At 49.2% G+C, this 12,353-nt stretch overlaps 1 protein-coding gene across 1 annotated transcript in view; it reads left to right on the plus strand.

Moving 5' to 3' along the window:
* Positions 1 to 12,353, plus strand: part of ATP9A (ATPase phospholipid transporting 9A) — a gene marked incomplete in the record, with an annotated part of 136,893 nt that overhangs the window by 66,502 nt on the left and 58,038 nt on the right. Inside the window, 4 exon segments of the mRNA XM_027775056.1 lie at positions 466 to 542; positions 2,439 to 2,599; positions 6,568 to 6,710; positions 7,997 to 8,109. Coding sequence (XP_027630857.1) covers positions 466 to 542; positions 2,439 to 2,599; positions 6,568 to 6,710; positions 7,997 to 8,109 — 494 coding nt within the window.

The following is a 12,353-nucleotide window of genomic DNA, read 5'->3' on the forward strand; positions in this document are numbered from 1 at the left end:
TTTTTTTTAAAGTTTTTTTTTTTTTTTTGCTTTGTGTTTATGTGCTTGCCAGAGAGAGACCGAGAAAGGGAAAGCGAGAAGCCACCCCCTGGAAGGATGGCCACGCTGCAGTCCCTTCTGTTGCTCTTGGAATTTTAGGCACGCCCGCACACACATGAGCTTGGCATAATTTTCAAGTTTCTGGGTCCGAGGCTTGAACTGTTGTCAGCCATGTGGGAGTCCAGTGCCTTCACCACCACGCCACCTGCTGGTCCCAACATTAATTGAAGTTAAACAGTTACTTGAGGATAGTGGCTGTCCTGCGAGTTGGGGTGGCCACAGAGCATGGGGTGGCCCCAGTATAACATTCCTGACATCCTCATGTGGCTGCGGGTTTCGAAAATGCTCTCTCAAGTGGGCCCAATTCCTGTTTGTAGGCGGCTTGTTGTTATTAACGTTGCTTTGGGTTTTGTCTTTTCATTTTAGGTACCGTGGTGGGGGTCGTCCTTTACACTGGCAGAGAACTCCGGAGTGTCATGAACACCTCCAACCCTCGAAGTAAGGTGTGTGGCGTTCAGCGATGCATGGCCGGCTCTATATTCTGATGGTCGGTGTTGGTGGGGAGCGACGGAGACCCAGGACGTGGCAGACCTGTTTCCCTTGTCGGTGCTGTTCCCTGACCTCAGTCCGATTTACCCACCGTGACAGCTGTCCTTACACCGATGACGTCATTGTCCTCCTTGGGTGTTCTAGCTGTTTCCCGAGTCCCGTGTCTGCGAAGTTAAGGCTCTGACGTACTGCTTACATCCGCTTGAACACACCTGAAAGGAAACACACGAGTATTAAAATAATGATGTTCATTCATGCAGCACCTAGAAGCCAGGCAGTGCTGGGTCAGTGCGTGCTGTAGGGTCAAGAGTGTAGGACCCAAGTCGTCTGGAGGGTGGCTGTGCTGTGACAAGGCTGTGCCCAGCAAGCCCAACACACGGTTATTTCGTGTGTGTTTCCAACCCTACATCTCCTTAAGTTGTTCTTTTCTTTTCTTTTGTTTTTTAAGAATTATTTCTTGTGGGGCTGGCAGGTGGTGTGGTGGTTGAGGTGCTGGACTCCCACATGGCCAACCATGGTTCAAGTCCCGGACCTGGTGGCTTGCTTTCTCATTCTCCCTTTCTTTCTATCTGTCTCTCTCTGGTCATAATTGAAGAACAATGATAATAAATAAAATTAAAAATAAATAAATCTTTAAAAAAAAGTTATTTCTTGGGACCAGCAGATGGCATAATGGTTATATTGCTGGACTCCCGCATGACCAACCGTGGTTCAAGTCCTAGATCCAGCAGCTTCAAACTCACACTGGGCATGTGTGTATGCATGGCCAAAATCCTGAGAGGAGAATGGAGGAGAAGGGACTGTAGCATGGCCATCCCCACGGGGGGTGATTTCTTGCTTTTTGTCTCTCCGTCTCTCCCTGTATCTCTGGCAAGTGCATGCACCCTAAAGCAAAAATCTCTTTAAAAAGAAAAAAATAGGGCCAGTAGGTGATGTGGAGGTTAAGGTGCTGAATCCCACATGGCCCACTGAGCAGTTCAAGTCCCAGACCCAGTAGCTTGAAAATCATGCTTGATATGTGTGTGTGCATGCCCAAAATCCCGAGAGGAGAACGGAAGAGAAGGAATTATGGCATAGCCATCTCCCGAGGGATGAATTCTCACTTCCCTTCTCTCTCTGTCTTTCTCTAGTGAGCACATGCACCGTATTGCAAAAAAACAAAAACAAAAACAAAAAACCAAAAAAAAAAAAAAAAAGAAAAAACAAAGAATGAAAAAAATCCCTCCTAAAACTGGGGGCCCAGTCACAATGGCATGTAGGGCACCACTCTGGAGTTCTGGAGCCATGTGGAAGACCATGGTTCAGATCCCAGGGTTGATCTGAAACATATTAGGGTCACATATACCATGATCCTGGTTGGCTTCATGGGGAGGATCTGGCATGATAAGACCCTGTTGAAGGTAGCTGTTTCTTTCTCTCTCTTTCTTGCTTAATAAAATAAATAAACTTTGGAGTTGGCAGGTGGCATGGTAGTTAAGGCGCTGGGCCCCCACATGTCTGACCATGGTTCTAGTCCTGGACCTGGCGGCTTGCTTTCTTACTCTCCCTCCTTCTCTTCCTCTGTCTCCCTCTGGTCATATTGAAGAAGAGTAATAAACAAAATTAAATAAAAATAGTTCTTTAAAAAAATAAATAACTTAAAAAAATTGAAATCAGACTTTCTTGAGGTCCCTTGAGTGTCTGTTATGAGCTCTGGCCCTCAGAGCCCTGTGTTCTAGGAGTGAAGACAGGAGGATGGGTGGGCCCACTGTCTTGCCTGGGGCTGAGGTGTCCATGGGTGCAGGGCAGCTCTCCAGGTGGGCTGTGGGTGTACCAGGTAATCTCAAGCCCGGTATGTGCTCTGCCCCCAGATCGGCCTGTTCGACCTGGAGGTGAACTGCCTCACCAAGATCCTGTTTGGCGCCCTGGTGGTGGTGTCACTGGTCATGGTCGCCCTGCAGCACTTCGCGGGCCGCTGGTACCTGCAGATCATCCGCTTCCTCTTGTTGTTCTCCAACATCATTCCTATCAGGTGAGCAGGGGCAGCTGGTGTTCGGGTGTGGTGAGGTTTCCTTGTGTACTAATTCAGAGGTCACGGTCCTGGGGCTTTTACAGGGAGCTGGTCTCTGCAGAGTGATGACCGTGAGCAGGCAGGGCAGGAATGGGACCTGCGCTCCGTGGCTTTAGCACTGGAGGGTGCATTCATCTTGAACCATCCTTTCTAGAACCTCTCTGAGCCCAAACTGTCTTTCCTTGCCTCGGCCAGTGTATGCTGGCCTGCACTTAGTGTTCAGCTCAGCACCGCTCTGTGAGGCCGGGAGTGCCGCGATGAGGATTTGGAGCTCGAGTGTGGGCTCCAAGGGGAGTAATATTGCACGTGGTCAGCGGCATTGGCTGGAGACATGCTGTGGGAGCTGGGCGGGCCGCATGTGCCAGTTGTCTACCTGCCCAATTTGGAGGCTGAGTAGGTGGTTTTAAAAGCGATACAGGTGAGGGGCCAGCAGATGGCATGATGGTTAAAGCACTGGACTCCCACATGGCCAGCCACAGTATGAGGCCTGGGCCCGGTAGCTTGAATATCATGCTGGGTGCATGTGCATGTGTGCCCAAAATCCCAAGAGAGGAATGGAGAAGAAGGGATTACGACATAGCCATCCTCCCTGGGGGTGATTTCTCACTCCTCCCCCTTTGGTACACAAAGATGTACACTCCCCCCACTCCCCGCTTTGGTACACAAAAGTGTACACTTTTACCCTATGGCAAAAACCTTAAAAAAAAAAGTGATATGGGTGATAAGATGGTCATAGTAGGAAAAGAATAAGGCTGTAAAGTAGCGGGCCAGCAGGTGGCGTGGTGGTTAAGGGCGCTGGACTCCCGCATGGCTGACTGCAGTTCGAGCCCTGGACCTCGCAGCTTGCTTTCTCACTTTCTCTCTTTCTCTTACTCTGTCCATCTCTGGTCAAATTAGAATAGATAAATGAATGAATAAATAAAGTTAAATAAAATAATTCTTATGCATGGAAGCAAAAAAAGAAAAGAAAATCACTTCTAATCTCACCACTAGGTGTTAATCACTGTTAATATTTTGGGATTTACTTTTTAAATCTAGACTGCTTTCTATTTTAGAAAAGGGAATTTTGCTGTATACACGCACACACACACACATATGTGTGTGTGTGTGCGTGTATACATTTATTTTAACAGATTAGTATTTACCTTTCACAAATATATTGTTGCATCATTTTTTAGAGCTACTCTATTTTTTTTTTTTGAGTGTTTTTTTTTGCCATAGGGCACGTACGCTCGCCAGACAGAGAGAGACAGAGAGACAGAAAGTGAGAAATCACACCCCGGGGGGATGGTCATGCCGCAATCCCTTCTCCTCCATTCTCCTCTCGGGATCTTGGGCACACACGCTCACGCGCCTGGCGTGAGTTTTAAGCCACTGGGTCTGGGACGCGAACCATGGTCGACTACGTGGGAGTCCAGTGACAGAGCCATTACGCTAACTGCTGGTCCCGAGACACTCTATTTTTTCAAAAACAATTAGTGATTTAATTTTTTATATCATTATTTTTAAAATTTGCTACAGGACATGCATGCTCCCCAGAGAGAGAAAGAGAGAAATACACAGAGACACAGGCAGAGAGAAAGAGGGAAAGCGAGAAAGCAAGCCGCCAGGTCTGGAGCTTGAACCCTGGTCGACCATGCGGGAGTCCAGCGCCTTAACGACCACACCACCTGCTGGCCCCTTGAGTCATTTTATTATGTGATCTAGGTTCATAGACTGTTTCTCCAATATTATTGGGTACTTATTTCTACTTTTTCCCTGTAGTAGATGATCAGTGAGTATTTATTAAGCTAAATATTTTTTCTGAAGCTTTTAGTGCTCATAATGTCTTATACTTGACATATTATCTTGTAGTTTGGCTTGCTCATTTTGCTGACTTACGTTATTCTGGTTAACATTTGTCTTTCTGAGGACAGACTGTGGTTTTTGACACAAGAGTGTAACTAGAAGAGGGGTTTCTACCCTAACCAACATGCTCCACTCCAGATGATGGTTCAGAAAACAAATGAGTCTGCTTATTTACTCCACTAAAATCTTAAAAAAAAAAAAAAGATCGAGCTTGTGTGTGCGTGTGCACACGAGAGAGAGAGATAGGGAGGGAGAGAGAGAAAGAATAGGACCCTCCAAAGGATCTAGTAACCCCATGTCCCCTCCCTGTAGCCTGTCAGGTCTGGGCACGCACACGCATGCCCAGCATGTTGCAGGCTGACTGGGCAGGGGATTCGAACCACAGTTGCCACATGGGGTTCAGCTTCTCTGGACAGTGCATTACCAGGGAGCCGGCTCATATTTCTGTTTTGTTGTTAGCCAAACAGGTGTTTACAGAGTGATGCCGAGTGTAATTGTAAACTAAAGTTCTATCTGTCACGTGTTTGGAATTAGTGAATTGAATCTTCATGTGGCTAAAAGCTAGCCAGTAAAATGGCAAGTAATTTGGTTAATTTATGAAATCAGTTTGAGGATTTCTCTTCTTTTTTTCTTGCAATACAATTATTTATTTTTATTTTTTGGAGAGATTTTTGCTATAGGTCGTGTGCGCTCACCAGAAAAACGGAGCGAGACAGAGAGACAGAAAGCGAGAAATCACGAAATCACCCTCCAGGGGGGATGGCCACGCCGCAATCCCTTCTCCTCCATTCTCCTCTCGGGATCTTGGGCACGCATGCACACGCGCCCGGCGTGAGTTTAAGCCACCGGGTCCGGGACTTGAACCACGGTCGACTACATGGGAGTCCAGCGACATAGCCATTACGCTAACTGCTGGTCCCACAATACAGTGTTTTAAATGAATGGAATATACATACAGTGGAATATTACTGTTAAAAAGGAAGGAAATTCTGACAGAGCCTGTGATCACATGAACTTGAGAGCACTGTGTGACTACTAATGAGATCAAATCCACAGGGACACGAGTAGTGTGCAGATTGTAGGGGCTGGTGAGGGCGCGAGGAGCTGTCACAGGAGTGAAGCTTGGGTTCAGGAAGATGAGAGTTCTGGAGGCGGGCGGTGGTGACACCATGTGACTGTGAATGTGCTCAGCCCTGCAGGGCAGCACTGAAAGGGTTAAGATGCTACCTTTTATGTTTGGTGTGTTTTACCAGAATTTGAAAATGGATAGAGTATAAAAAATATGTTAGTGTGGGGAATTGTAATTTAAAGAAGTAAGGGCCATAGGGCCAGCAGGTGACTTGGTGGTTAAGGCGCTGGACTGCCACATGGCCACCTAGACCTGGTGGCTTGAAACTTACTCCAGGCACATATGTGTGTATGCCCAGAATCCCAGGAGAAGAGTGTGGGAGAGGGGATTGTGGCATGGCCACTGCCGCTGGGGGAGGGAGGGTCATTCCTCACTTTCTTTCTCAGTGTTTCTGTCTCTCTAGTGAGCACACGCGCTCTATGGCAAAAACTGTTAAATAAATAAGTCAGTGAGAGAGTGAGTGAGGCCGACTCCTTGGTGTAGCAGTGACTTGCTGTTCCTGAGAAGCAGAACTCACATGGCAGCTGCGGTTGAAATCCCCAGTTGGGTTGGCCGGTAACACACTGGGCCCGTGCGTGAGTGCCTGAGATCCGATGGGCTAGAGGATGGAGAAGGGGGCCGTGGTGTGAGCAGGCCTGGAGGAGGGTGCTCCTCTCTCTCATGCATGCCTGCCACGAAAAAAGGACACACACAGAAGGAAGGTGGGCAGGATGACCCTTTGCGTACTTGGAGTGACTTGGTCAGTAACAGCGGCTTTGTGAGGGGCCGGTTTGTTCAGGCATTATTGGACAGTGGCGTGGAGTCCTGTTCTCGCTGAACCTGTGACATCAGCCCGGCACTGTGCTTCTGCCAGCTGTGAGTCCAGACTTGATGCACAAGTGTATTTAGAATCCGTGTTGTTCATGAAAGGCGTATGCGTCCCGCTAACAGTGTGCTCTGCTTTTCTGACTAGCTTGCGGGTGAACCTGGACATGGGCAAGATCGTGTACAGCTGGGTGATTCGACGGGATTCAAAAATCCCCGGGACCGTGGTCCGTTCCAGCACCATCCCTGAGCAGCTGGGTAGGATCTCCTACCTGCTCACAGACAAGACAGGTGAGCCACTCCTGGGGCCACGCAGCGTTCCAGGCGAGAGGAGGGGTGTGAGTGCTTGGACCAAGCTCCCGGATACCCCTGAGGATGAGGCGTGTGTGCTGCGTTCTCTTCACCTTTTCACAAGACCGGTTTTCTGAGGAAGACGGCGACTATGCTAGCCGCAAACCCCACGTAGGACCAGCTGTGTCACGGCACTGCTTGGGCACTGACCTAGTTTACTCAGATCACATCTTAACTTGGTGGGCCGGGTCGTTTTCCGTCCCCTATTGCAGATGAGGAAATGCGGCAGAGAGGTCGAGTCACGTGACACGGGTGCATAGTGTCTGAAGCAGGCTTTGAACTCAGGCAGTCGGGCCTCAAGTCCTGATCTCAACCACCCCCAAAATTGCTCCACAACTTATCAGCTCTCCAGTCTGAGGCTATTGTGTGGCGAGGGGCAAGGACGGGCAGTCGAGAGCCCTGAGGTTAAGCTTCATGTCTGCCATGCAGCGGCCGTGGTGTAGAAGGAAAGCTATTGCGACCGTCCTGCGTAGTTCACCAACTCACAGAGAAATGGTGTCAGTGAGGAGAGGAACCAGAAAGGTCTTGGACACGTCAGCACTGGGACCCCCAGAGTGGTCCTTGTAAGGCTGTCTCATTGGGGAGACTTGATTCTACCCATATGTCCATGTTTCTTTCTGCTCAGGGTTCAGGGTCCTTCAAGATAGAATCTAAGTGGCCTTGTGTGTGTCATGTGCCACCCTGTTGGCCAATGGCACAAGTCAGGCATCATGACTGACAGCTTCTTGGGCAACCCCAGGGAGTGGGCGTGATAATTTCCCCATGGCAACCTAGGATGCCGTTTTTGAAGAATGAGTGGGGTTCTAGACAGGCAAGTTACTGCAGATGTCTAGTCCAGCAGGGCAGTTCTAAAGCCCGTACGTGACATAGGGTAAGCTCTCAGAAAATAGCCAGTGTCCTCACCTAGGCCAGCGGGTGATGTAGTGATTACAGTGCTGGACTCCTGCATGGCCAACCACGGTTCTAGTCCTGGACCTGGTAGCTCAGAAATCTCACCAAGTGTGTGTGCATGTGTGTCCAATAATCCCCAGAAGAGAATGGAGAAGGGATTGTGGTGTGGCCTTTCCCTTGAGGGCGGGGTGATTTCTTACTTTCCCTCTCATTATCTCTGTGTCTCTCCAACAGGTGCATGCATCCTATAGCAAAAACCATAGGGATAAAACAAAAACAGAAACACCCAGCGCTCTGGGAAGTAGGGAGGGTGACTTCCTGGTCTTGTGTTTCAGGAACGCTTACCCAGAATGAGATGGTTTTTAAACGGCTCCATCTGGGCACGGTGGCCTACGGCCTCGACTCGATGGATGAAGTGCAAAGCCACATATTCAGTGTTTACACCCAGGTGAGCCCTCCTGTTTCCACCCCCAGACAGTCCTCTCTGTTCCCAAGCGTGGTGTTGTAACCCCCGAGGCCGTACAGTTCACCCTTTTAGTCATTCAGTGGTTTCTGCGTAGCCACACAGCCGTGCAACAGCCATCACCCCAATCAAGTTTGTGTTCTGCACCCCAAAAAAGAAACCCTGGACTCTGCCCCCAGGATGCCCACCCAGCCCACGGCAGTCCCTGGTCCTTCAGTTCTGATAAGGCTGTGGCCCACGTTGGCCCACCTTTCTCATCCCCGGGGTTCCTCTGCTGTGCTGAACTGCTGATGGGTGTTGGGAAAATCGTTTTCCTAATAACTGGTGCAGGAAAGAGCGTTGGGCATCTTACTGGTTTAGTTCCAGCTCATGAACATGCCTGCTTTTCCCTTTCCTCCCTCTGTGAGCTGGGCAGCAGTACCTATTTTTTTTTAGGTTTGTTTAGTCTGTTAGTGAGAGAGACAGAAACAAAGGCAGAGACACAGATCCCTATGAGGCCTTGATGCCCAGACCCATCCCCGTCGCCAACCAGCTCGGATCCTGGGCACCTGTGTGTGTGTGTACTCAGGGAGGCGTCTGGACATGAGCTGGGAACCTTTCGGTGTGGGTCTGCCTCAGGGCCATCTGGCTCCCAAGAGGGTGTCCTTGTGAAATGCTAATGTGTCACTCATTACCTAGGGGGTCTCCTCTACGTTCAGCTCAGTAATCCTGAAAGAAAGTAATTTAGGGCTAGCAGGTGGCATGGTGGTTAAAGGTGCTGGACTCCCACATGGCCGACCACGGTTCGAATCCCAGACTTGGGGACTTGCTGTCTCACTTTCTCTCTCTCTGTCCCTCTCTGGTCAAATTGAAATAAATAAATAAAGTTAAATAATTATTTTTTTAAAAAAGTAATTTATAGAGATGACTTATGCTTTCCCTATTTTTTTAAAAAAGTAATTTATAGAGATGGTTTCTCTGCTCCCACTTGTTTTTTTCCTACAAAATTTTTCAAAAATTTTCCAGAGAAATCTTACTGGTAAGTATCCTAATTGTGCTAAGAAGTTAGATGGGGATCTTGGCTGTGCCTCAGAATCACCGGTGGTGCTCCAAAATGAAGCAGAGCAAAAACAAAGCTCTTGACACCGTCCCGGTGCCCCGGAGATGCTGCTTCAGTAAGACAGGGAAGGGCCTGGACTTCCGTGTTTTTAACATAAGACAAATCAAACCAACAACCCCCTTGGTGGTTCCGAGGCAGGTCGAGGGGAAGAGGGAGCGGCCACGCCCAGCTCCTGGTCATGGCACTTGTCTGGAGATTGAGGAGAGGAAGGAGGCCCTGTTTTGCTTGCATTTGCCAGACAGGTTCTGATTCCATCGTCAAAGTCCAGGAAAGGTTGAAGGCAGAACCCCTGAATCCTTGGCGACATAGTTAGGTTTGACGTTTAGTTTTCTGGAACATTCACTAGCAGGCACACTGGGATTTCCAGGGTCTTTCCTGAAGATGGCAGAACAGGGGACAGTGTGGCGGTGGGGTGGGTTTCATGTGGTGAACTCTTAACAGCTCAAGTCATCAGCTACGACTGGCACAGAACCCTTAGGATTCTTCCAGGCCCCACGGACGGGTCACAATGGGTTGGTCTCTAGAGGGACCCATGGACCTTTGTCAAAGATGTGCTTTAGGGCTCTTAAAGAAATCTCAGGACAGGGACGACAAGCTATGTGGTCTCCATTTCTTTCCATCTCTCTGTCCAACTTCCTCTGCATGGCAGTTTGGCGTTGGCATCACCAGAGCTTGGTGCTGGCCCTCTCATGTCACTCTCTGGGTGTCACCCCCCAACTCCTGGCTCCATCTCTGTCTCCAGTCCTGACCAGGAGCTTTGGACCCTCTGCGGACCTGGGAACCCGCCCTGCTCTCTGATCCTCACTGCAGCCTTTAGCTACGGCCCTTCCTGTAGGCTCCACTTGGGCCTTCTCGGGCTGTCTGTCTCCATCCCTTCTCACTCACTTAGCGTAAGGACCCTTCCCCTTGCCAGCTGTCCACAGTGACTGCCTGGTCCTCCCAGAAGGTCAGGTTGTGGTCAGGTCTAGGGGCGGCCATGCCCCCTTGCACATTGCCCCCTTGCACAATGGCGTTTCAGCCTCTCCTCCAGGGCAGGGCAAGCTGCTCATCCCGGCTCTGTGCAAAGACCCTCCCTCTGGGACATGCCCCCACATGCCCTCCAGGCTCCTATGGTTCGAATTGTCTGGCTTGTCACCCTGTCTCACTCTCAGGCCTGCCCACAGGTTGACGATTGTTAGGTAGCTGCATGTGTGGTCGTGTGTACCGGGGACGCACCCCTGCCTGTTTGGGTGGTATTTTGAAGAGCCTGTGGTATTTACAGAAGCATCCCTCTCAGGAGCATTGCATAGTTTAGCTTTTATGGTTCGTTTGGGGTTCAGCACAGATAATGTTCTTTGCTAAGTGTTGAAAGTGAGAAAAATGACTTTTCCTTCCAGGAGCTCTCGCCTGGAGGTCCTTCCTTAGCGGAAGTTCCAAAGTCCACTTGCCTGTCCTGGTCTGGATCTAAGATAGCTGAGTGTTGTGGGCTCAGGACTCCACAAGACTGGCGTGTCCTCGGAACTAGAATAAAAACCACCAGGGGGCTGCCTGTCCTCCGAGGACACCGCAGATCCCATAGGAGCACGGGAGGACTCTTGTGATGAGTCAGACAAGGCTGCTGCATGTTTTGAAAACGGCTTTATTGAGGTGTGATTTATGTACCATGAAATTCTGCTGTCGAGTTTATCGGTCAGCAATTTTTAGTAGACTTACAGACAGGGGGAACCATCACAGCTCTCTAAACTGAGGACATGCCCAATGTCCCAAAAGACCTCCCCAAACCCATTGCAGTCACATCTCTGACCTTGAGGGTTTAAAAAGAGGATTTGGGGCCCGGCATGTGGCGTGGTGGTTAAAGGCATTGAATTCCCACATGGCTGACTGCACTTTGAGTCCTGAACCTGGCGGCTTGCTTTTCGCTTTCTCTCTCTTTCTCTCTCTGTCTCTGGTCAAATAAAAAAATAATAATGAGAAGTTGGCAGGTGGGCGTGGTGGTTAAAGGCTCTGGTTTCCCACATTGGCCAACCACGGTTGGAATCCTGGACCTGGTGGCTTGCTTTCTTGCTTTCTCTTTCTCTGTCTCTGTCTGGTCAAATTAAAAAGCAAACAAACAAACAAACAAAACAAATGGAATTAAATAAATAAGTACATCTTTTAAAAAATGAGAACAAATGAAATTAAATGAATAAATCTAAAAAACATTTAAAAAAGAGGATTTGATAACAGTTGCTTTTTATTTTTTTATTTTATTTTTTATTTTCATTTTTTTGCCATGGGGTGTGTACACTCACCAGAGAGAGACAAAAGGAGAGAAAGTGAAAAATCACTCCCCGAGGGGATGGCCATGCTTCAATTTCTTCTCTTTTGTTCTCTTCTTGGGATTTTGGGCATGCATGCTCATGTACCTGGCATATTTTTCAGGCTACTGGGTCCAGGACTTGAACCCACGGAATTGGCCATATGGGGTTGAGTACCTTCACCACCGTGCCAGCTATTTGCCCCTATACCAGAGCTTTTTTTCTTTTCTTTTAGGTTTTTGCCATAGAGCATGTGCACTTGCGAGAGAGAGAGAGAGGCGAGGTGGGGGGAGTGAGAAATCATCCCCCACCCCCTAGGAGCGGGGATGGCCATGTTGCAATCCTTTCTCCATTTTCTCAGAATTTTGGGCATGTGCACTCATGTACCTGGTGTGATTTTCAAGCTGCCAGTTCTGGGATTTGACCCATGGTTGGCCATGTTGTGGTCCAGTGCCTTAACCCCATGACACCTGCTGGCCTGATAACTGAGTTTCTCAAAGTGTGCTGTTTGACTCCCTGGGCCAGGTCACTCAGGCTAGAATCAGAAACTGTAGGAGTCGGGCCCTGGAACAGGTGACCCAGGCAATTCCGAGTCCAGCAGAGCTTGGGACCCGCCGCTGGGTGCTAAGATTGCCTGTCTTCTCCAGAACACCAGTGTCCGAGTCTGTGGGCTCTAAGGCAGGGTGGTCAGAGACGCCCTGGGGTGAAGGAGGAAAAGATGACAACATCTGTGTATATTTCATTTCATCTCCAAAATTCAGAGTTTATTTTTACAACGTTCCTTGATTTTTTTCTTTCTTGGGTGAGGGAGGGAGAGGGAGCAGCCCCCCCCCCCCCCCCATGCGGGCATGCAC

The sequence above is a fragment of the Tupaia chinensis genome, unplaced genomic scaffold (genome assembly GCF_000334495.1).
Source record: "Tupaia chinensis unplaced genomic scaffold, TupChi_1.0 Scaffold000049_1, whole genome shotgun sequence".
Taxonomy (NCBI): Eukaryota; Metazoa; Chordata; class Mammalia; order Scandentia; family Tupaiidae; genus Tupaia; species Tupaia belangeri.